Below are 25,018 nucleotides of genomic sequence, written 5' to 3'. Positions count from 1 at the left end.
AGCAGGGGCTGACTCCTCCACTGTGCACCTCGATGCTCAAGACTCTTGTTTACTAACTGGCCTTGCCTTCGTTCTTCCCCGGGAGCCCGTGCCTCCCCATCACACTGCTCTCTCCCTGTGGGGCTGAGGTCAGCCCCTACAGCCCCTCGCATACTCCAACCCTTCCCCGCCACCCCTGCCGCTAGTAGCATCCCACTTGCACCGGGCTCTCCCTCACGCCCAGCCCCCTCACCATGGCTTCCATGCGCGCCCGCCGCTCCTCCTCTTCCTTTTTCCTCCGCATGGCCTCCAGGTCCTGCCGGGCCTCCGAGAAGGCCTGCAGGAAGGTGTCAAAGATGCCAAAGAACTCATCTGGCTGCATCTTGCTGTCGTGCTCCCCAAAGTGCATCAGGGCCTTGGAGAACTGTTCGGGGGAGAAGGGGTGGAGGAGAGTCACCCCCAAGCATGGTGGGCTCTGCCCATGGGATTGGCTGGGTTCCAGCCAGAGCAGAGCCCAGTCTAAGGCTGGAACCTTTGGTATGAGGGGCAGGGCTAGAGGGGGAGACCCCATTGTCAGCAGCATAGGGAGGCTGAAGGAAAGGCTTGAGGCTGACACCCTGCGGAGGGGAGGGTTCCAAGCCAGCTGACAGAGGCTGCCCGGAGTCACCTCAGTCTGTTAGGGTATGAGGATGGGGTCAGGAGCTACAGCCCTTGAGAAGCACTTCCTAAGGTCAGGAACTGCCCGGTCAGAACTCAAAAGGACCTCAGAAGTCATATAGTTATTGGGCTAGTTATTTAACCCCTCTGTGCCTCAGTTACCTCATCTGTAAAATGGGGATAATATAGAACTTCTGACTTTTATTGAGAGCTGCCAGCCCTAATTCAACACACTCAGAATCCTCTAAAACAGACCTCACTACTCAAACTGTGCTCCATGGACCAGGAGCATGGCATCTCCTGGGAGCTTGTGAGAAATGCTGACTCTCAGGCCCCAGCCTAAACCTCCTGAATGACAACCTACTTTTTTTTTTCTTGGTGAGGAAGATTGGCCCTGAGCTAACGTCCATTGCCAATCTTCCTCTTTTTGCATGAGGAAGATTTTCCCTGAGGTAACGTCTGTGCCAATCTTCCTCTATTTTGTATGTGGGACACTGCCACAGCGTGGCTTGATGAGCAGTGTATAGGTCTGCACCTAGGATCCAAATCCACAAACCCTGGGTTGCCTAAGTGGAGTATGTGAACTTAACCACTATGCCACCAGGCTGGCCACAATGACCCACTTCTTAATAAGACCCCCACAGATGGGGTCCATGTGCGTGTTAGTGTGAGAAACAGGAAGAAGCATAGCAACTGAGACCAAAGCTGAGCTCCAGAGTCAGGATACTAACCCAGCTCTATCAATCACAGCTGGGCAACCTCAGGCAAGTTACTTAACCTCTCTGGATCCCAGTGCACATAGCTGTCGAATGGGCTAATAACCTTCCCACAAACCCATAAGGTAGGTAATGAGATAAATCCTGTAAAACATGTAATGTGGTGCCTGGTACCTGAGGAATGGATAAGATCTTTGCAACAGAGTGGCTATTGCTTTTCTTTTAGGAGGGAGGAAGTGGCTTTTCCTCAAAGATCTGCGACTCTGGGTTTGTCCCTTCTGGGCCATATGTAGTAGGGATGGGTGAAGGGGCTGAGTTAGAGAGGAGTGGGGGCAGGGTTGGCACCCTACCTTGTCCCTGGCCTCACTGAGCTGGTCCTCCAGCTCTGAGAAGCTAAAGCTGGAGACTGTGATGAAGTCACTCATGACGGGGACAAACTTGTCATTCGGATCCCGCATCTGGCGTTTCTGATATTCCAGCTCCTGAGGAGGGAGAGTGAAGTGCTGGTGAGACGGGTGCCAGGATAAAAGTCAGGAATCCTGCGGGTCACCATGTCTCCCACCCTTCTTGCCAGTCCCACAAGATCGAGCCTTCCTTCAGCAGAGGGAACGCCCCAAGTCTCAAAATTCTAAGGGTGGCAAAGATGTGAGAGTTGTCAGCCAGTCCACCCTGCCTCTATGCTTCCCTCACCCCCACAGCCATCTTTCTTTCCCTGGATCCTTGCTACCAAAAATGTGGTCTGGGACGAGCAGCATCCTCATCATCTGGGAAATCTGAAGACACAGACTCTCAGGCCCCACTCCAGACCTGCAGAATCAGGATCTGCATTTTAACAAGACCCTCGGGGGATTTGTGTGCAGATTCAAGTGTGAGATGCATTTCTAAATCTCCTAGTTGATGTAGATGCTGCTGGTCCATGGACCATGTTTTTGGTGGCACTTCAAAGGGCTATAAATTGAAACCACCCCCGCTGCCCCTAACAGTGGCAATGAAACATTCTCTCTCATCCTTCATTCTCTAAGCCCGTTCTCCCCTTACCCACCTAACCCACGACCCCCTTGAAGATGGGAAGGGTCTTTAGTTCCCGGGTGTGGGGGACAAATGGTTGGGGAGATCCCCATACTGGGCCAGCCTAGCCCAGGGCCAGAGATGGCTTCTGAGATGATACTATCAGAACAGGAATGGTGCTGACCAGAGACCTGGGTCCAGCAAAGAATGCAGCCCCTGGGTCCTCTACTGACCCAGGGAGGAGGTGAAGAGTCTCCAGTGTCACACTATGTGCTGTCTGTCCCTAGCCAGCTTCTGGTGGATTCTCTTTCCCGTCCACTTGGATCAAACTTAAGCATGCAGCTGACTTATGGTCCATTCCACTCCAGTGCCCAACAGACATGTCAGACGGTGACCTGGCTAGTCTCAGATGTGCCCTCTTCGAGAGTCTAAAGTTAAGCCCTAGATGACGGAGTCACCCTTTCCTGAGGGCTGACTCTGTGCCAGAGGCTGTACCCACCGTGCCAGTTGTTCTCCCACCCCAGCCGGGAGCTTCGGCTCACAGGAATGCCTCAGACAGGGTCTGCGTCTGGGGGTCCACCACTGGGCCCAGTGACAGGCAGCAGCAAACACAGGCCGCGTGGACAGCATCCCCTCAAACCCAGGCAGGTGTTGAGGATGTACTCACCACCTCGACTGCTCTGAGGCCCCTCCTGAGGTTGCCCACCTCCTTCTCCAGCTCCGCCAGGCTGTGGGGGGACACGGAGGGAGAGAGAGGAGCTGAGGGTGGTTTCGGGGAGAGGTCAGTGCAAAGCACAAGGGCCTGGGAGTCACCGGACCTGTGCTCCAGCCCTGCTTTGCCCACTGACACGTGGCCCTGGCAAATCACCTCCCGTCGGTGCCCTGTCTGTGTTTCTATAAAATAACAGGGGCGAAACTTACATTCTATAGATCTCCGGAGATTGGAAATATCACCCTGTGTCTAAGAAGGCTTCCAACATATGGCCTCTGGCTTGGGTTTATCTATTTTTATTACTACCAGGTAATGTTTATAAGCTCTTAACATGGCACCCTGCATGCAGTAAGCATTTGACTCATATTGGCCGTTCACCACCCCATTTCTACTTCTATTGGAGATGCTTCTATCAGCCTATATCTGTTCAGGTCTGACTTCCTGCCTGTAGCAGATACTGTTGGTGCCCCACACATAGCTCCTAGGACAGTACGTTGTAGTGCACAGCCCTGACTTCCAGCTGTGTGAGCACTTTTTCTGGGGTCAAAGCCTGTACCCATGGCCAGAGAGTTATGGCCCCTCACTACCCCTCAGCCAGTGACTGACAGGAGACGGTGTACAATGTCCCAGCCTCCTTGCCCACTGGGTGGGATAAGCAGAGGGAATGTCCTACACTATCTCCCAGACTCCCGGGGAGGGATTCAGTTCCGATTGCCCACAGTGGTCACTGGCTTAATAATATTCTGTTATTGGCATTCTTTCCTGGGAGCATCTCTGAAATAAGGATTTGAGAGCAAATATGTCTCTGTCTGCTCCTCGCAGAGCTGACACTGAGACACTCACTGCCCATTCCTAGTTGGCCCAGGGTAGTCTCAAAGGAGGAAAGTTAGACAAGAGTGTGCATAATCATAGGGAGAAGGAAGCCTCAGAGGGACCCCTCACTTGACTTTGGCGGCTTCTGGAAGGTGCTGCAGCTCAGAGGGCATGTTCAGGATGTCAGGGAAATGCTTCTCCAGGATCATGATCAGATAATGGAGCAGAGAGATGTTTCTGTTGATGAAATTTCAGGGGTAAGAGATCAAGGTATTTGGCGACAAGGGTCAAGAGGAAACTAGGGTGAGGTATTAGGAGAAAGAGGAGATGAATTTGGGTTGGAAATGGAAGAAGGGTCCAACGGGGAGGAGGGGAGAGGCCAGAATGGGGTGAGATGGAGGCTAAGGAAGCAGGCAGGGTCCCACCTGTCAATGCTGGACTTGGTGTCGGCGATCTTGTTGAGGCTGGCCACCCGGAACCCGTAGGCGCCCCCACGCTGCCCTTTGTTCATGAAGTTGCCAATGGCCAGGACAACCTCTAGCATCTGCGTTAGACGCTTGCTGCGGACCAGCTCCCGGGAGGCCAGCAGGATGGCTGGGAGAGGAGGGACAGGTCAGAGCCCTACACGGACCGGGCCAGGGCAGCTGGTCCCCCTGCACTCCAGAATGATGCCACCACAAGGTCCAGAACAGGGTCTGTGAAGTGCCTTCAGTTCTCAGGGGCAGAGACAGTACTCGCAACTCTACGTCTGCTCCACACCCGCCATCCTCCAAGGGAAGCAGAAAAACTCACCAAAAACCAATTTGCCAAATAACCCATTCTCAGAATTGCCAACTCTTCCTAAGAATATCTTTTCTCACATATATTTAAAGATTTTAGTGAATATATACAAGAATATAATACTTTTACTTTTCTAAACCTAGTGATCAAAAATTTAAATTTTAGCATTTTACAGATTATGGAACTGTTTCTGACTCTTTTGAAATGCTGAATTATATTGAGTTTTTGGAAAGAAAAAAGTCCATCAATCAAATCATAACATGTCATCAATTGGAATATTCCTATATTTTTGTTCTATAAGATAACGACATGCTTGACAGTTGATGATGTCTTGGATTTGACTAAATAGGTTACTTGACATACAATTTTTAAATCCTTTAAAAATTTTCCTAAGCTTTAGGCATTTTAACCATTTCCCCCTAATGCCTTAACTGTTACCTTTGTTAGCTTTAGTTTGTATTTCTAACAGGAACCAAAACTTCAGAATCTCATTCGGACGTGGATGCCCCAGCCCTTCCTCAGCTATTATGTATTTAGGGTGATGTGCAGAATTGGAATACAAATCCTACACTGAAATGTTGTCTATTTTGTCTAGTTATAGAATATAATTTTTGATGATTAAATGTGGTGATAAGAAGACCAAACCATTCTATCATCTTCAGCTGATGCCAAACTGAACATTCCTTAAGATGCTGCTATGAAGACACAATGACAACCATTGACTAAAAGTTTGCAAAAATCCCCCAAAGTAATTAAAAAGGCTGTAAAAAATGAGTAGTAAGTAAGGTTTGTCAGTAGCTTCTCAAGTTGAACACGCACACAGTCTATGACCTCACAGCAGCGTCACTCTTGACAGGTATATGAGGGGTTTCCAGTTTGCTTTCTCTTAAAAATTACAAATAGATTGGTTAAATAAGTTACAGCATATTCATATGATGGAATAAAATACAGCACTGAAAATGAAGAACCACTGCTCTGTGTAACAATAGGGATAACTCACAACCACAATGCTGAGCCAGAGAATCCAGGGTACGATTATTTGTACTATGCTATCCTTTTATATAAAGTTCAAGAGACAATCTTGAAGGAAGGGGTAATAGTTGGAGGGGGACATGGCAAAGGGCTCTGGGGGCTGGGGACACTCCATGGCTTGACCTGGGCATAGATTACACAGGTGAATTCACATTAGGATGGTTCATCAGTAGGACTCCTGTGATGTGTGAGCTTTTCTACATGTGTATTTCAATAGGAAGTTTACTTTTAAAAAACTACTTATAAAAGTTTCCGGCAATGTATGTTGGTTGGGATAATTTTTCTCAGGTTGATAAGCTGCTTGAAAAATTTGTAAAGGAGTCCTCCAAAAAATGCTAAAATGTTGGCAAAACAGAAAATGACAAGAGCTCAAAGGAAATCAGTGTAAATTGGAAAACTTCCATATGCAAGGCAGACATTTTAGATATATTCATAAGAATAATATATTCATGAATGTATTCATAAGAATATGTTTATTTACATTTGAAACCATATTCATCTTGACTACATTCAATGAATGCATTCATAATGAGAATTGGTAATTTTGGTATATTCATAAGAAGAATGTGTTCAAAAAGAATGTGTTCATGAATATATTCAGAGAAGAATTGGTGAATTTGTCAAATTTGATGAATTGGCTTTTGGCAAATTGACCCAGAGGCCCTGCTAGGGGGTGGATGTCAACAGCTCACCAACCAGCTGGGATGGGCCAAACCAGCTCTTGCAGGAAGATTTCCTGGAGAACTGGAAGGAGGACCATGCACCCCAACTCCTGCACAATCCTTCTGTCTCCACACCCAGTCAAGCCCACGGACCTGATTCTGTGAGGTACCATTTCAGCCACCTCTTCCCAACTCTTAGAGGGAAGAGACCTCCAGACCATTCTAGAACAGGAAACATGAACTTGCTGAGCTTGATATTAAAGGGAGACTCTCTCCTGAGCATCCACTGACTAATTCTCAGGGACAGTTTGGGAGTGGTCTCCTGGGAGCAGGAAATTATCTGAGATTAAACCTACCCGGTGGCTAAACTACTCTGGTTCCATAGCTCCAACTGGCAATTGCTCACATTTGCTCCACTGACCCAAGACCCACATAGTTGAGCACATGTCTTGGGCTGAACCCCTTATCTGTGCCTTATGCCCCAAAGGCAGTCAGCAGCAGGACGAAGAAAGTTGTGTGAAGGTGAGGACTCACCCATCACCAGGGCAGGAGGTGCCGCCAGACCTTAGACTTGCAGAGTCACTGCTGATCTCTTTCCTTCTCTCTCAGACCAGCTATCTATGACCACAGCCAGCTTGCAGTCTGCAGTTCCCTTGCTATATGTGTCAGGATCCAGATTACAGAAAACATCTGCCTCTAGTTCTGTCACACCCCTCCCTATCCTCAGAATGCTCCCCAAAGCAGCCTGTCAAACTCCAGGAAGGGCCATTCTCTGGAGTGGGCATTCCAGGGAGTGCTGGCCAGCCCCAGTGTCCAGCAGAGGGGGCCCATGCTCTGCTCTGCCCCCAGCCTGCCTCCCCCACAGCACCCATCCCCTGCCCAGCATCCTGGACACAGGCTGTTTTGTTCCAATCTGCTGATCCTTCCCTCACTGCAACTGAACCTCACAGCCTCTCCTCCTTCTCCCCTCCTGGGTCTGCATGCCTGCTCACCATCCTGACCACCTGCCTTTTCCCCCAGCTCCCTGCCCCTCCATCCTCTGCCATCCCCACAGGCAGATCCAGGGAGATGCTCTCTGGGAAGTGCTACAGGACAAGAGAGAAGGGATGGATTCTGAAGAATGACATCTGCATTCCAATCCTGGCTCCACCACCCACCAGTAACAATGGCCTCAACATCCCCATTGAAAGATGAGAGAATGGCACACCCATAGGGTTGTGAGGACCAAATAAGACCAACCCTGTGGAGCGCTCCACACAGTTCTTGGCAAATGGTTCTCATTTAATTACAAAGTTCTCATCTGGAAAAGCCCTGTATAGGAGGGGTTCCCCTACCCAGAAAATCAGATGCTCAATTTCCTACTTTCTGAATAGCTCACACTTACTGTCCAGAGGTCCTCTATGAGTTTAGTATCTGTCGAGCAAGTTAAAGATGGATGAGCTCAATGTGTGTCAGGCACTGTTCTGGGTATTTGCTATTGTCATCATTTTTTTTAGCATTTCTGTCCCATGCTGGGGCAGATGTCAACAGAGCTCCTGCCTTGGGGAGTTGGCGTGCTGAGGCATAGGGAAGGAGTTGCAAGGCTGGCACATGTGCTGACATAAACAAGTGCATATATCTACAAAAATCATAGTTTTAAACTTTGTCCTTGACTTTGGGTTTTTTGGGGGATCAAGAATAAGGAAGGAGTTTTCCTCTGGCCCTGTTCATTGACTCCCACCCCGGGGCCTCCCCAGATGTCTCTCCACTCCAGGCCTCCTCCACACCCTCAGCCATACCTTCCACTTTGGGCTTGGCCTCAGCCAGCCGCTCCTGGAACTTCTTCTTGAAGAAGAGGGCCTGCAGTCGCTGCTGGTAGTGGTCGATCCTGTGGACAGGGAGAGTTACCTCATAAGATGGCTCCCCCAGCCCCAGCGGCCAGCTCCAGCCCCCTCCTTAGCCTGCCTCCCCCGCCAGCCAGCCCCTCCTGCCATGCCTGCTGCCCCGACCTGCTCATGTCATAGAGGAAGCGGTCAGCGCGGGCCATCCGCTCAATCTCATGCTTGTGCTCCTCGAGGAGGTCAATGTCACTCTTCTCCGGGATGAACTTGAGGAGCTGCAAAGAACGGGTGAAGATCGGAAGGGAAACTGGTGAGAAGCTGATATGGCGGGGCGGTGCATGGAAGCCCGTACACTGACCAGGTTCAAGATGGGGAGGGGGCCCCTTAGAAGAGAGGCATCCTCATGTGGATGGTTTACACGTCATCCACCCCAAGGAGATGGCAGGACACCCAGCTCTTTAGACTTCTTCTTTTCAAAAAAAAAAAAAAAATCGAGATATAACTTACATACAATAAAGCACACTATTCTTAAGTGTACAGGTCAACACTTTTTAAAACCAACTTTATTGAGGTACAATCTACATAAGTGTGCAGTTCAATGAGTTTTGACAAAACTATGCACCCATTGAAGCACCATCCAGATTAAGATCCAGAAGATTTCCATCCCCTCAGAAAGTTCTCTTGCACCACTTCAATAAGCCAACCCACCCCTTCCCCCATATACAGCCTCTCAACTGAATTCTACCACCTTAGATTTGCCTATTCTTGAACCTCATGTCAATGAACTCATGCTGTGTGTTCTCTTGGTGCCTGGTTATTTCACTCAATGTCACATCTGAGATTCATTCCTCTTGTAAGTACTGGTAGTTTGCTTTTATTCATTGCTGAGTAGTAGCTTACTGTAGGCACAAACCAGTCTGTTCACTTTCCTATTGATGGGCTGTTGGGTGGTTCACAGTTTGGGGGTTTTATAAATACAATCGTTATAAATACTTTCGTGCATGTCTTTTAGTCAACATGTGTACTCATTTCTCCTGAGTGAATACCTAGCACTGGGATTGCTGGCCAATAGGAAAGTCTTTTTAGCCTTGGTGTGCACTGCCTGCCAAGTCATTTTCCAAAACGATTGTACCAAATGAGAATTCCAATTGCTTCACATCCTTGCCAGCACTTGGCGTTGTTAGTCTTCTTAATTTTGGCCATTCCGGTAGGTGGGTGGTGCTACCTCACTGTAATTTACTGTATTTCTCTGAGGACTAATAACATGGAGCCATTTGGAAATTCTCTTTCATGAACCATTTGTTCAACTCTTTTGCTCATTTCTAAGTTGAGCTGTTTGTCATTTCCTCACTGATTTGTAGAGTTCTTTACTCTGAATATGAGATCTTTGCTAGATACACATAAGGCAAAGAGCTTCTAAGGCTTGTCTTGTCTTTTCGGTCTAGGAATAGTGCCTTTTGATGAACAGAGTTCTTAATTTTAATGAAGTCCAATTGATGGTGGCTTTGTTTGGTGTTATCTAGGTTCCTCTTGAAGGACACAACAAATGTGGTGGAAGAGATTTGGGGAAGAAAGACTATAGGTCACTCTGACTTTGCCTCAAGACCTGTGGGGTATCATCTCATCTCTCCTTTTGGGGGGCCTCAATCCCCCAGGAAAGATGCCTTTTCTGGCCTCCCCTCAGAAAGGCTGGCCCAGGAGAGTTTCTATAACCCTTCCCCTTCACTCCTCCACCCTATAGCCTGATTTCTCCTTGACCTAAGAGTCTCTGCCTCTCTGGGGACTGTCAGAAAGGAATATGGCTGCCCCCTAGTTTCAGCTCCCCTCCCTGCTAGGGGCCTCACCTGCTCCAGCATGTCCTTGGCGAGGTCCTCCTGCTCATCCATCTTCAAGATGGCCTGCCGGATCTCCTCGTTAGAAAGCTTCAACCTACGGCAAACCCCACCCCCTGAGCAGCCTGGCCTGGCCCCTCTGCTCAGGACAGACCCCAGATCCTCTCCTCCAGAATCCAGAGCCCCGGCCTCCTCTCTCCCTTATGCGAACGTGGGAGTATATTTGATAGCACTGCCTCCTCAGCTCCTCTGCAGTCTCCTCAGACCACACTGACGTGGCGTGCTCCATAAACCCCGTAACGAGCTATTTTAGTGTCTAAATAAGAGAGCTGAGTCTGGAGTCCCTGGTCTCTTGCTTGAGTCTCCGTCACAGCTGATAGGGACAGTTAGGAGTAAAACGGCTATCTTCAGTGTAGACTGAGAGAGAGGGTGACAGGTTTCTGATCCTCCTCCTTCTCCTCATGCCTGACGTTATCTACGGCATCTCCATGGGAGCATGGGAATATGGGCAGGCCACTTGGGGGCAGCTTCCTGCTTCCTTCATTCTTAGAAGACAGAATGGCTCTCAGTCATCTGACAGCGCCTCAGCTCCCACACAGCTGTTCCAATCCGTCCTGCTCTCTGGGAGAGGGAGAAGCCACCCACCCACACACACACACACGCGCACATGCACGTGCGTGCACACACACACAGCCCTTCCACATCCCCTCCAGATGCACACCCATTGGGAGCCCTGGGGATGCAGAACTCTCCCCCACCATCAAGGGGGAGAAACTGAGGCCTGGGGCCCTGTGGGAGAAAGGAGGGTAAGATGTCCCAGAGGTGGCCAGGGCAGCACTAAGAATAGCAGGGGAGGCGGTGCCCTCTGACCTGGCTCACGCAGGAGGAACCACACAGAAGCTGTGCTGTTAGCACAGATACTGCGCTGTTTGTTCTGCAGCCGCGGGAAATGCTTGGGGGCTGAGATCATGCTGCTCTGTGGCCTGAGCCAAGCGGGCCCTCCATGGGCTTAGAGCAACGCCACTGCTAGACGCTGACCAGGCTGGTCGGGGCCTGGGGTCGGGGCATTTCCTGTCTGCAGAGCCCTGTACTGATGCCCAGCATGGGCTCTCAGGAGAGGGTCCTAGATCAGTCTCCCCCCATTTCCAGGGGAGAGCAGAGAGGGGTGACCAGAGACTGCTATGCCCCCATTCCTCTGCCACCTCTCTCCCCCAAGCATTCAGGTAAACCACCGTCTTTGCTCTCGCTCCAGCTCGGGTCCCTGCTCCCTGGGGGGCCCATCACTCCCGCCAGGAGCCTTTCCCAGAGCAGGGGCCGAGGAGGCAGGGCGAGCACGTACTTGGAGAGAAGGATGATACAGTTCTGGGCCCTCCGGCCGTCAATGACCGACAGCTCTTTGACTTTGCGGGAGGCCAGGTAGATGTCCTCGGTGGAGCCCAATTCCTTCTGAAACCGACAGGCCAAGTGGAAGGGGTGAGGTGTGTGTTGTCCCCAATCTTCTTCTTGCCCACCCACCCAGGAGCCACCCCCCTACCAACCAGGGAATGCTCCTGGTGTGAGAGGAAGAAAGGAAGGAAAAGAAAAAGGAGAGAGAGAGGAGGGCAGTTAATAACCGACTCTAATGGCAGGCATCTGGGACCTTACCATGGGCTACAAAGGGTTAGGGGGGCAATAAGGAGCCCCCAGTTTTTTGTTTTAGAGATTGCTCTCTTGGCAAACTAGAGAAGGAGCTATTCCGATGGAGGGAGTGGCCGATCCCTGTGGCTTCGGGGAATGTGATATGATCTCCCACATCCCCAGAGTCAACCTCCACTCCCACAACTCCCCCCAGACAGCCTCCCCAAGCTTATAATGGGAAGCTGGTTTTAAGTCCCCGCAAGGCCACAGTTCCTGGACTCCTGGACCTTCAGACATAGCCCACTGGGCCCAGGGTACAGGGCATCCTCAAGGTCAGAGGTGGGGAAACTGAGGCAGAATTCCATGTAGAATTCTCTCCTCTGGGGTTCCAGCAGGCAGCTTCCCAAGAAATGATGGCTTCCCCTTGCTTCTCTTGGGCCCCTGGTGAGGTAGACAGGAGGCTAGTTCTCACTCTGGGAGGTCCCACCAAACACATGTTCCATGTTACACCACTCCAGAGGCTGCCACTCACATTGCTATCTTTGTGAATTGTGCCCTGGAATTGTGCAGTGTCCAGCCTGTGCAGTCTTACAGGACGGGCTTGCCTTGGGCTCAGTGGGTAAGACAATAGATCGAGACTAGCTCTTCCTCCTCACTCCAGTATTCACCCCCATTGCTGGCAGGGCTCTGCTTACATTATCTCCCTTTCCTACATTTCTTCTTTCTCTGTGGGGTCCCAGCCCTGTGCCTCCCTGTACGGATGGGTAATAAGGTAGAAGGAAGAATGGACAAGCCCTCTTTTTTGGGCCCAGAACAGGGCAGCAGCCCAGGACAGTAGTTAAATATTAGAGTGTCCAGAGTCCCAGGAGTGACTCACCTGCTGAGAAGGATTAGTTATCAGCTCCTAGGCAGGTAGCAGCCACAGCCAACAGAGAATTAAACATGCACAACGTTAGCCAAGAGTTTTGGGGACCCAGGAACAGTAGGCAAGACATGGGGACCCTCAGCTCTGTCCGCCCCATCCCAATGAGACCCCCATCGCTGGAGATGGACACCTGCAGGTAGCCCTGGCCAGGAGCTGCTTCTCGCAGACATGCACTCACAGAGAAGCCAAGCAAAGCGGAGAACAGGCAGGTCTCCCGCCTGTCCTGGGCCCAGCGGCACCACTGCTCCCCGGCTAGGGCTGACCAGGCCCCTGAGCACGCCACCCCAGGCCTTGGCTGTGTTCTTCCCTCTCCTCTGCTGGGAATCTGCCCCAGGATGAGTTCGTCTCTCTAACAGGGGAGCAGACACAAATGAACGTAAGCTAGATGCATGTCAAAGTCACATTCACTGTGGCCAACGAGGGCAAGTGTCCCTGAATTTTGCCCCTCACCCCTTGTCTGTCCTTTGATCTCTAAGGGAGCCAAGGGGGAAGAGCCCACATCTAGTTCTCTCTTCCTGACCCTGACGGAGTTGAAGTCACTAACTCAGGACCTGCATGGGGCACAGACGGAAGATCACAGTTCACAGGACTTCCCCTGCCCCATGCACCCAGGGCCCCAAGACAGGGAGAGGAGGGGACCAAGGCGACATGGCCTCTAGGATGTCTCCATCTCTGCTGTGAATTTAGCTCAGAGTCTGGATGACAGCTGAGTCACAGCAGTGAGCCCCATCTGCAAACAGGGGGCTGGACTGAGTGGGCTCAGAGAGGTAAGAGAAGACAGAACAGTTTCTGTCTTAACTCCTCTCCACTTATCAGGTCCAGCTTGTCCCAAACTCCATAGGCCCTCTTTCCCCAGTGACCCCATCCCAGCCCTACCTCAGGGCCCTGGAGACTGAGTGGGCTGGGCTGGAACCCTGGCCAGAGGAAGACTCTCAAACCAGGGGGAGACATGTGATGGGCCGCGCGTGATCCACCCCTTGCACGCACTCCCTGCGTCCCCAGCACCCAGCCCCCAGCACTGACGCTCAGGAGCCCCAAGAGCTCAGGACTTCCAGCTGCAGCCAGGCCACAGCTGCTCCCGTGGCCATGCCAGCCTGATATGCACCTGGGGCTAAAAGCATTTCCTAGAATTAGGGGTAGAGATTCAGATGCCTTGAGAAACTCCATTTAAATAAACAACCATCTGGCTTTTTTAGAACTCCAAAACAGGGTGAGAGCCACCCCACCTTTGGTTAGCCCCCTAGGCGTAGTCACATGGCCCTCAGTCCTGTCTGCCCTCCGGAAGGGTCATTTGCAAGCCCGGACTTGGCAGAAAGCAGCAAGGAGCCTGGCCATAACATCCAGCCATTGCCAGAGCCCGGGAGGGCACAGACCCTGTTCACTGGCTCCTGGGAAAGTTCTCTGGGCTAGGACCCTGGGCTCAGCAGAGAACACAGAAGAAAATGGCACAACCCAGAGAGGAGACAACCCCTCGGAGGCAGGCCAGAGAGAAAGCAAATGCTCTAAGGCCTCTATGCTGGTAACGCCCAAATTGGACTTGGGGGGAAGGCCCCCAGATGTGTGAGCTACATGCAGATTCCTTGGGTCCAACTCATCTCCTGACTCACATTCATTTGAGGACAAGGTCTGAGAATCAGTGTTTTCGGCAATCCCCATGGAACTGCCTTGGGAATGCCCTGTGTTCTGCCATCAACCCCACTCCCACTCCTGCCCCTGGAAGATCATTACTGGTCAGCCATCTGTACAAAGTGTCTGTGGAGCAAAGTCCAGTGTCTCTCCCGACCTGCCCAGGCTGAGCCCCAGCCTCAACCCCCTAACATGATGCGGGGCAGCTCCATTTTCCTTGAAACATTAACATCCTCTGTTCAACTGACTTGTGGGGGTGTTGGGAGATGAAAGTTGGGAGAGAGTCGTTTAGTCCCTAAATCCCGGGGCAAAAGAAAGATCAGAGTCAACAGGGGCCAGGCCCTGCAATTCCACATCCAGTGCTCCAGGACAAAAGAAAGAAATGGACAAAATAATATTTCTTTGCTTGATATGTGAATACAAACTGTAATCCAGTGGGATGTTTCCCCCACTGCACCACACACTTCTAATTCCTATCTATGTCTCCAGCAAGCACGTGGTACCTGACAAGGAATGAAACCATTCAGTATACATCTGAGGGAGCAAGGGCGGGGCTGAGGGTTTCATTCAAGAGATTATATGTGAAGTCAAGACTAGAAGTCAAGACCCAAGACGCTAGAGGGGTCAGGGTCTTACCTGGTGCCTCTGATAGGCTGAGAACATTTTTTCAAAGTCCTCTAGGTCCAGAATCCGAAATACCTGCATGTCATCAATCTCATTCCAGACGGTGCCAGGGACACGTTCCTAAGTCGAGGGCAGGGAGAAGACCCCACGGTTGACTCAACTCCATTATGGAGACGTCTGGTGCCTCCCTAACCCCGCCTGTCCCTCAACTGCACACATAACGACAGCCAGGCTTTCAGGCCTTCAGAAGGGGCTCAATTCCTCCCCTCAACTCCCACCCCTCTCCAACACACTGCTCCAGGGTGGAGGCCAGAGACGACCCTCTTCTCCTCCCTTTCATGCGGGGCCATATGGAAGTATGTTCCAGAAATCACCAGGAGGGCAGGAGTGATGGGTGGGCAAGTATGAAAGGGGGTGCAGTGTACTCCTTCCAGAGAAACAAAAACAAAACCAACACTCTCAGGGCACTCGCCCGAAAGTCAGGCTTGGCTGGAATCATTAGAAGGAAAAGTGTCCACACATACTTGGGATCCTCAAAGCCTCAGGGCTGACTCCATTTCCCGTATCTGACAGGGTCATTTTCTCTCCCAGGGGTCTTCCTCCCACTTTCCCAGATTCCCAGAAAGTGGACAGACGCCAAAGTCTGGAACATCCTGCCCCCTATAGTGACTGCTGAGGCCAGCAAGATTCTGCCACAATTTCCTGTTGGTCAGACCCAGAGAAGGTGTCCCAACCCTTATGATTTGGCTGGGCCCAGGATTTATATTCCAAGGTCCATCAACTTAGGCATTGCCCCATCTCTGGGTAGGACCCTTGCATTGAACCCCTACCCCAGAGATTGGGGAGGAGCTGTTAGCCAAGCCCAGAACCCTCCAGTTGTCTTGTAACATCCTGATAATGGCTTAGAGGACAGAGAGCAGGGCTCCCCTCCCAGACGCTCCACCCCTCTCCTCTTAGGACTCCCCACCTCATCCAGAGCTTTGCTGTCCCCTAAAACAGAATCTCCCCACCTTCCTCTGCCTGGAGGGCAGCCAGGGAGCCTTCCTAAGGCTGCCTCCTCCTCCCTTCATCTCCCCCTCAGCAAGGCTTGCAGAGGGAAACATACCTTTCACTCACTTTTATTTTCTTAAACTCTGGAAAGGGGAGGCTAGGCCAGAGCAGGGGGTGGGGACATTCCTGTGGCCTTCCTAAGGCCAGGGACCCTCTTGTGGAATGCCGGGCTGGGAAGCTCGGAGCAGCAAGGGATACAGGCAATTGGCCAAACCTAACACAGACGCATTCTTTTCATGGCAGAAATAACCACTGTGTGTGTGTGTGTGTGTGTGTATGTGTATATGTGTGTGTGTACACAGGAGCACGTGTGAGACAGGCGAAGGAGAGGGGAGAGGAGCTAAGCTCCTGGATGGGGTACATGGGAAGCAGAGAGAAGATGGGAAGGGGAATTGAATTGAAAAGGGGAAAAGGGAGGTGAAATTTCTTATTCACTCCCCATCTACAGTTAGGCCTGGCGTGGAGGTGGGTGCAGTGGGAAGGCCCACAGAGGTAGAACGTCGCACTGCTCTTCATTCCTGGGCAGGCCAGATGAGAAGGAAAGGGCTGGACTGAGAGAGCTGGATATCAACCCCAGGAAGAATTTCCCACAAGATGAGAGATGAGCATCCGGGCTCTCCCCCACTTCTTCCCACTCTCCCTTCACCCTATTTGCCAGAAGGACTTGGGGCTCTTAGTGGAGGTGTAGCTGAGGTCTGCAGCCAGAGAGAGGTACATCATTCCTAGTACTCTCCACATCCTAAATGTCACCAAGTCACCCTGATGTGCCCGCCTTGTATAATCATTCTCAACTTTGTTATACCTCTCTGGCCAAGATCTCATCTCCTCCAGTCTAGATTCCTGGGACTTCCTGCTTCAAGAGACAACCCTTACACGCCAGGGAAATCTCTCTCAGAAACACAGTTCATTATGTTTCCTTCAGAGGGCATTTGGGATCAGACAGACCTAGCCAGCTGCTCTCCCAGCTTCATCACGATTGGGACTGTTGGCCAAGGGAGGGGTGCTGCTCTTTTCCCACGTCGCATAAAAGGAAACTGAGTCTCAGTGATGCTCATCTGAGCTGAGGTGGGGATTAGGTGAGATGACATACTTAAAGCACACATGACAGTGCCACCAATAATTAATCTAAGATTATTAAGCCTTTCTATGTGTCAGTCACTGTTCCAAGTACTTTATATGTATTGTCAATTAATCCTTTCAACAATCCCTTGATACAGATATCATAACTACCCCCATTTTACAGATCAGGAACCTAAGGCCTAAATGATGAAATAACCAGCCCCTAGCCACAAAGTAAAAGCTTGGGTCCGGGTAACAGGTTCTCAAATACTCCTTGATGCCCATCCACTCCACCCTGCTGAGAAACATCTGCAACTCCTACGAATGCGCTCCACTGCATATCCACCAAATCTATATTTTCCCGTCTAGGAATGAAACTCTGCCCTGCTCGGGGTCCCAGAGGAATTTGTACAGACTTTATTCTTATTGGACCCTAGAGAAAATGCTAAGCACAAAGCTCTGTATGATGAAAATGTTGCAAAGATATTAGTTGCCATTCTGTCTTCCTTAATTGTCGAGGTGCCTAATTAACTTTTCATTACATTTTTAAAACCTTAAAGGTAAGTTATAAGTACAGGAGGCAAAAAAGATTTCTTTTTAATTAAGATAAAAACTACGATTTCTGATGATGAACAATGAATGTTTCCACACAGCCGGTGGCCTTCGGCTCTGCAGAGCTGTTTCCCTGCTCGTGTGCAGTTGGCCTTTCTGGCTCGCCTCGTGACCTGGAGAAGCATCCACAAGGCACACCTGTGCAGTTGTCACAAACTGTAACAATGTTGCTTCAAAATGCTATTAACAGGTGGCTCTAAAATTTTAATAACTCAAATTAGAGATGTTATCAGAGGCCCAGGAGACTATGAATGGGCTGTATTCAAGCTTTGTCTTCCTACCTACATCATGAAACCAGAGGTAGAAGGAATCTTAGAGATCATCTCACAGATGAGCAAACTGAGACAAAATGAGCGATTTCCACAGGTCACACAGTTAGTTCGGTCACACGGTTTGAGCCAAATCTCCTTTAATCCATCCCCAGGATCTCTAGATGTTTCCTTGAACACACTTCCTGATTTGCCATCTCCAAAGCTCTTACAGGGTAATGTTATATCTCACTTTTTATTATCATCGGTCACAGCCCCAGCAAAAAGCTTTACACAAGCATACCTCAGACTGAGGGGCTAGCTGGTTGACCATGAGGGGAAGGCACCTGACAAACAGCTGACCACCTCCTTAGCAATCCTGCGTCTCTCCCTACTTAAGCCTCTACGAGCGAATTCAAGCTCATAGAATAGTACAGTTACAAATTCCCCAAGAGTGAGTCTGCAGGCCCAGTCGACAAGGTCAGAGGGGTCCATTAGTCTCAGCTCCAAACTGTTGTTGAAATGTGAGTATGGGCCAGGCTAACTGAACTCAGTGAACCTGCATGTGTTTACCTTAAGAGCAAAGCCACTGGTCCTCTTAATAGGACACAGTGCAGAACCAGAGGCAGGGCCTGACCCAGGCTGGGCCTGACCTTCAGTTACTAGGGGTCCAGTGTGACCCAGAGCATCTCTACTCTATGCTCATGAGCGTTCAACAGAGGGATCAACTCCTACACGTGGGCCAGGATTGGTGATTATCAGCTGATAACATTATGAGGGCCTTTCACTGCTGAGCAGTCTAGAAAAGTAGTCAATGTGTGCACCTGCCCCTGGGAGGATGCCAAAAGGGCTACATCTAGACCTCAAACTCTTCATTGTAAGGGCACCTCTACACCCTCCCCTTGTTAACCCTGTTGTGGCCTCTTCATTTCAGTCCTTTGTACACATTGCCCCGATCTTTACCGTCTCTAGACCTTAGCCCAAGCTCTTTACCTACAACTTCCACCTTTGTCCTCAAATTGACACTATCCTGAAAATTCTAGCCAAGCCCTTGTCTTATCTAGAAAGTACTCCTGCTGGGCCCATGCCCTGATATCTAGATTACTCCATTAACCCTCAGCCCACACATATCCATTTGTAGGTGGCTTTGCCAACATGAGCATTACCACATGCCAAGCCATCTCCTCTCATTATAGATGCTCTTCCCAGTGGACAGTGAGCTGCCTGGTGTCAGCAACCCCATCTTCTGCATCTACTCTGTCTACCCTACCCCTAACAAGAAGGAAACCCAGGTGGACATCTGCAGACAATGAGCAGGCAATCCATGGGGCTGGCTGCCACTGGCTGTAAGAGATCCACTGACCTCCCTCCTTGTTACTCACCTCATTCAGCTTGACCCAGTTGAAGGACTTCAGTGGGTGGGAAGGCTGGGGGACACACTTCTTCCTGAGTGGGGTTTCACTGCTGGGGAAGGGGTCTGGAGGGAGAGGGAGGCCCATGCTGAAGCAAGGTGGGGCACCAGGGGGAGTGGGAGGCCCCCCGGGTGGAAGGGGTGGTGGTGGCGGTGGGGGGCAGCAGACAAATGGTAGAGGGGGCGGGGGTGGAGGCAGGTCGTTGGTTGTCATCGAGGAAGACAAGGTAAGTGGGCCCCCAGGAGGAGGTGGGGAAGATACAGGTCCTGTCTGTGGGGAGATGGAAAAATAAAAAAAACAGAGCCATCAGCAATGATGCTTTTCAGGTCTCCCCTCTGCGCCTCACTCTCAGTCTCCACTACATTAGACCCAAAATCCTGCTCTCACCTCCCATACACTGTTAGCCTCTCATTTTCTCTGTGTTATAGACATCCAACACACATACAGACACAACCACAGACAGACACACACACATAAGTCAAACACCCATATGTAGACACTGGACAAAGTCATCGTCAACACAGGGCCAAGAGCAGGATTGGTACACACAGTTGTGTAGGCTGCTACTTGCACAAGGGCATCCAGCTGAGAGGGGCAAGGGAGCCAAAATCCCACCTGCGCTCTGCTTCCAAGGTGTGCTTCCCAGGATGGTGTCACCCAGAGGAGGGAGCATTACTGTTTCTAACATAAACAGCCTCAGGGGTCCCCCTTATTCTGGCTTGAGATCTCCTCTCTCTCCTCCCTCATGTGGGGGCCTTGGCCCCTCTCTTTCCATCCTATCCTGAAGGTCTCAGATCAACTGTGTGAAAGGAGAGGAGGATGCCCACGTACCGAGATTTCACTGAGTTGGGCTACCAGCTCTGCTACTTGTCCCCGAGCCTGGCGCAGCTCCTGGGACTCTCGGGCCAACTTGTCCTTCATCTTATTCAGCGTCCGCATCATCTCTTCCTTCTCCAACGTCTTGGTCTCACATTCTCGCTCTTTCCTCTCCAGCCTGCTCACCAGCTCTGTGTGTTCTGGAATGGGGGTGGGACAGGTGAGGGAATGAGAAAAGAGAATGTGAATGTGTGTGTCCCCCTCCAAAGGAGGGGATGGACCCTGGCTGGGCAGGGGAGGGGGTGTGTGGAGCGTGCAGCAGGTTCAGGCAGAGCCCCTCACCTTTCCGGAACTTCTCTGCCTGGTCTCGCCACTGTTTCACTTCATTCTCATTGATGAGCCTGGTGGGGAGCAGAGGGAAGGGGCAATGTGACTGTTGACCACTGGCTCACAGCCTCCCAGAAGACATGTCATCTTCCTATTCCCCACATTGGTGCTAATATCTCCAATCCATCCAGCCACATCAAGGAGGCTGGGATTTTGACTCTCCAGATGTCTCTCCAGGTCCCCATCCCTGCCCAGTTCTCGTTATGCATCCCTTGTGGACTGTGAGAGGTGAAAGGACCCTTGGGCACCTTATAGTCCAACTCCTTGTGATACAGTTGAAGCTCCTGAGACCAGAGATGGCGAAGACAGCTAACTACTGGTAGAACTAGGACTAAATCTCAGGCTTCCCTTAATTGTATAATGACTTATAACCCCTTGTGAAAACAGATCTTTGCTTCCGAGAGAGATCAAAATATTTGCCCTGCCATGGTCCAGTCTTCCAAAGACCACTGTGTAAGAGCAAGAGAAATCGCCCACGCCAACAACAGAATAAGTGTGTTGAGGGTGAAGAGGGGTATGTCTGAACTATAGGAAGCCCTCATTCATGTCAAACAAAATTAAGCTTTTACCTGGACATCAAGGTACAAGAGAGATGAAACCCCAAAGTAAAATCCCAATAATCATTTCTTTTGCAAATCTGAAAATGTGCAAGGCTTAGATCCAGGACTGCTGGTCTCTTCAACCAGATCAAGGGTACAAAGAGGACAGAGTATGGAGGGGAAAGATTTTGTGAAGAGATTTATTTGCAGAGAGCCACTGCTGTCCTCTCCAAGTGTGCTACCCTCTCCACCATCCAGTGAAGTGGCTTCTTTGGGCCCACTCACAGAGCTTTGACCGATGTTCTCTGTCACTGGGAGGGAGGCAGGATGAACTGGGGCCAGGCAGGTCCAGACAGTGAAGAAGCCTTAACGAAGACAGCTGTGCTGTGCTGGACCTGCTGGCACTCCTAGGGTTTGTTGGTACAGAGATTGCATGAGGGTTTCTCAAGGGCCAGATGTAAGCATCTTGGAGGAACTGGGCTGAAGCCATGTTAAGTCCTGTCCAAGAAGTCCACGTGGGAGAAAACCGGACACTTCAACAGTGTTTAATTCTGTGTGTGGATTGCCAGTTCATCAGGAGCTGATGGAAAATATGGTACCAGCCAGCCCCATAAAAAAAAAAACACCTTACATGGCCAGGGACCATGTAAAACAGGGTTTTACAGTGAGAGGCACTCAGCAAGGAAGGTCTGAAGATCCTAGGAAGACATTTCATGACTTGTATGCCAAGCCTAGAAAGCAGGGGCCTGTTTACTAAGTTATCTATCAAGTAAGACCTTTTCCCTTTCTCCTTCCTGCACCTACATTGTCTCTGGTGGGGTCAGAAACTGGTTACTACTGTAAAGGTGGGTAGAAAGAGTTAGAAGAGAAACTGATCTGAGAAAAGATGCCAACCATCTCACACACACACACACATACACACCCTTCCCACTGCAGCTTCCCAGCCCCAGTCTGGGATGGAGCAAGATCTAGGTTAAATCAAATCTAGTCTGATCATTCACACCTGGGACTAGAGCATCTAGCAGCAGATCTGAGACTGCGCTGGCGGCTGAAAGCGATCTTAGGGCTTCCATTGCCCAAGAAGCAGCAAACTTCATTGCCCCTGAGGAGTTTCCATCCTCTGGCAGAGGAAAAGCTTCCCCACTAAACAGTGTAAATAATTAGCAGAAAATAAAATTAAAAATAAAAATACAGCTGCTTTTTGATTACTTTACTAGTTGCACATGTCCAACATACCAGTTAGGACTTTAACTACATCAATACCCAACTACTTGTGCGAATGAAAACAGTAGCATGAATAGTTCAAAAGACATTTTCTGCTTGGCTTTGGGATGCAAAACAATGAATCACTGAGAGCCAATGTATCTCTTTAAGGGCAACTGGCTCAGACTCATTCTGAAAGTGAAGTAAAAGTTTAAATTTAAAAATCAGTGTGTTAATGTAAGGTCTGATGACTAATTGACTTGAAATTTGGTTCTCTGTGTTTCTCTCTACCCAGGGTCAGTCAAAGACGACAAGCCAGAAAACCTTAGGCTCTGACATTCTGTCCAAAAGCCTCATGGTTAAATGGCCATGCTCTGTATTATGGTCGGCAAACTTTCTGTAAAGGAACACAGTAAACATTTTAGGTTTTATATACTATGCACAGTCTCTGTCACATATTCTTGTGTTTGTTTCTTTTTAACAACTTTTGTAAAATGCGAAAACTGTTCTTATGTCATGGGCTTTACAAAAATGAGCAGGGGGACTGGAGTTAGCCCACAGGCCACAGCTCGCTGACCTCTCCTCTACGGGGTTTTATGTCTTTAAATTCCTTCTCTATCCACTTTGTGCAGTGGATCCTTGAGAATTTCGTACATACGTCATGTGGCTGGTTGAATTTAATTAAACTGAAATAAAATTTAAAATTCAGTTCCTCAGTCACACTAGCCAACATCCAGTACTCGGTAGCCACATTTGGACAGTGCAGTTACGGAACATTTCCAGGATCTCGGAGAGTTCTATTGGACATTGCTGCTCAAGACCCATGTGGAGCTATCTGGTTTGAGAGAGGGAGCTGAGGTTTCACCAGTGAGACTGCAAGTAGGAGAGAGATGGAGCAGGAGGAAGAAGACAGGTGAGGGCTGGCCACTGCTCACATGTTGACAATGTTCTTGACATTGAAGTTCTCCAAGGGAGCAAGGTCAGGGTCCACGCCCCTCTCATCCTGGAGGACAATCTGCTGGAGGATGCGGTCCAGGAGCTGCCACTGCTGGAAGTAGCCACCATTCCGCTTGTCTGAGGGACAACAGGTATCACATTGTTACTGGGCCCTGGAGTCCCTGGGGCCCTGTCCTAGAGCCACTGTCTGGACTCAGGCTGGCGAGGCATGCCCTTCCTCCCCCTGGCAAGCTCCCAGTCTGCTGGGAGAAGCAATGCAGTTGCTGATGACAGAGAATCACAAATCCAGTCATTTCTTGATTATCTGCAACTGACCCTCTATGAATGTGTCAACCCTCTCAATGTACTTCTCCACTCTCTGAAATGCTTCCTGGCTGCCTTCTTCCCTGTCGGTACCCTGAGCATCCTATGCCTTGGGAATGCAAATAGCTTTTCACATTGTCTAAAAGAAGCACCTTTAAGAAAGTAAATCTGCTCTAAAATATTACACGCTGAATAATGAAATCTTCAGGGGAAATTTTAAAAAAAGGAAAAGGTTTAGGATTATCTATGCTATTGTTCTACAGGGAAAGATGAATGGAAACTAATTACAGGTATGCCCTGAGAGGGAATTGAATGGGCTGGGGAAGTGTAATGGAACCCAGGCAGGTTTCTTGGTGAAGGTGACCCTGAACTATGAAGGCAAAGGCATTGTTGTGTTGTGCCTGGTCTCATAGGGCCCCTCTCTCATGCCCTTTAACCATAGTCTGGCTGAACATGGACTTTCCTTTCCTGTAATAACCACAAGCTCTTCTTCCTTAGTTCTTAATCCCAAGCACTTCTCTCTACTGACCACCAAGAGAGGTCAACTAGTAGGATCGATCCTGACCTCAAAGTCAAACCATCATGCCTCCAAGGTGGAAGGTCGTATCTGCAAAACCCATCTGCAAAGAGCAGGGGCCCAAGTGTGTGGCCTGGCCCCCAGAGGGCGTGTACAGGGGGAGACTTGGTCAGACTCACCAACCCAGGGAGGTCCTGACGCCTTGTCTCAACCTGCCCCGGACCAGGGCTCAGACTGGCTGAGGGAAGCGGCAAGTGTGGGCTACTCACAGGGCATCTGCAGGCAGTGGTGCAGGACAGACAGCAGGCAGGGGTAGGCCTCTGTGTGCTTCAGCTTCTTGTGGATCAGCTCGAACATCTGGGAAGCACTCTTGGTGTCGATGTGGACCTGGGGGAGCGGAGGGTGCAGTGAATGGGGAGGGAGAAGGCGGTGGAGGAAGAGAACAGGGGAGAGAAGACCACTTCCATCCACTGAGCCCTGTCCCATAGGAGAGCGTTCCTCCCCCTGCCTCTGGCCCAGGCTTAAAAAGACAGAGACAGAGAAAAGGAGGAGGGAGATGTGCTAATTATCTAAGTGAGAGTTTCCTATACTTGGCACTACTGGCATCTCAGACTGGGTAATTCTTTGTTGTGGGGGACTGTCGTGTTCACTAGAGGGTGTTTAAGCAGCATCCCTGGCTGGCCTTTATCTATCAGATGCCAGTGGCATCCTCCTTAATCCTGTTGTGACAACTAAAAATGTCTCCAGACATTGCAAATGTCCCCGGGGGCAGAAGGGTGTGTGCAAAAGCACTCCTGGTTGAGAAGTACTGATCCGAACCAAGGGAAGGAAGTAGGGCAACAGATGATTCAAGGAGCATGTGGCATAGGCCCACAACCTGGGTTCAAATCCCAGATCCACAACTAGTTGTGTGACAACAGGCAACTCCTTATCCTTGCTAGCCTCAGCTTCCTTATGGATAAACCCAGGGCTTTTGTGAGAATGTAACGGGATGGGGCTTGGTGACTGAAGCACTGCCCCAAAGTAGGTTTCAATTTGGGTAGAGATTCTCTAATGCAATATTTAAGCAACAGAGTTGTGTATTTTCAGGGTTACTACGGCTAAAATAAAAA

At 50.1% G+C, this 25,018-nt stretch overlaps 1 protein-coding gene across 17 annotated transcripts in view; it reads right to left on the bottom strand.

Annotated features, from left to right (window-relative positions):
• The window catches only part of DAAM2 (dishevelled associated activator of morphogenesis 2), a 105,284-nt gene that overhangs the window by 3,135 nt on the left and 77,131 nt on the right, over positions 1-25,018 (bottom strand). For 7 of the 17 annotated variants that reach the window (XM_001500726.7, XM_070245541.1, XM_070245543.1 and 4 more), the window contains 15 exons: positions 24,176-24,293; positions 23,065-23,203; positions 20,343-20,401; positions 20,016-20,200; positions 19,155-19,454; positions 14,816-14,923; positions 11,351-11,457; positions 10,024-10,108; positions 8,348-8,454; positions 8,138-8,226; positions 4,311-4,479; positions 4,015-4,122; positions 3,028-3,088; positions 1,703-1,834; positions 233-403 (listed from right to left, as the gene is read on the bottom strand). In XM_001500726.7, coding sequence (XP_001500776.2) covers positions 233-403; positions 1,703-1,834; positions 3,028-3,088; positions 4,015-4,122; positions 4,311-4,479; positions 8,138-8,226; positions 8,348-8,454; positions 10,024-10,108; positions 11,351-11,457; positions 14,816-14,923; positions 19,155-19,454; positions 20,016-20,200; positions 20,343-20,401; positions 23,065-23,203; positions 24,176-24,293 — 1,938 coding nt within the window. Of the gene's footprint in view, positions 1-232; positions 404-1,702; positions 1,835-3,027; positions 3,089-4,014; positions 4,123-4,310; positions 4,480-8,137; positions 8,227-8,347; positions 8,455-10,023; positions 10,109-11,350; positions 11,458-12,505; positions 12,533-12,731; positions 12,903-14,815; positions 14,924-19,154; positions 19,455-20,015; positions 20,201-20,342; positions 20,402-23,064; positions 23,204-24,175; positions 24,294-25,018 lie in introns of all 17 variants that reach the window. The other 10 variants (XM_005603873.4, XM_070245536.1, XM_005603874.4 and 7 more) reach the window with 2 other exon arrangements.

This window comes from Equus caballus, chromosome 20, assembly GCF_041296265.1.
Source record: "Equus caballus isolate H_3958 breed thoroughbred chromosome 20, TB-T2T, whole genome shotgun sequence".
Lineage (NCBI taxonomy): Eukaryota > Metazoa > Chordata > Mammalia > Perissodactyla > Equidae > Equus > Equus caballus.
Note: the sequence above shows the minus strand (reverse complement) of the source record. Positions and strands in the feature narration are given on the sequence as shown.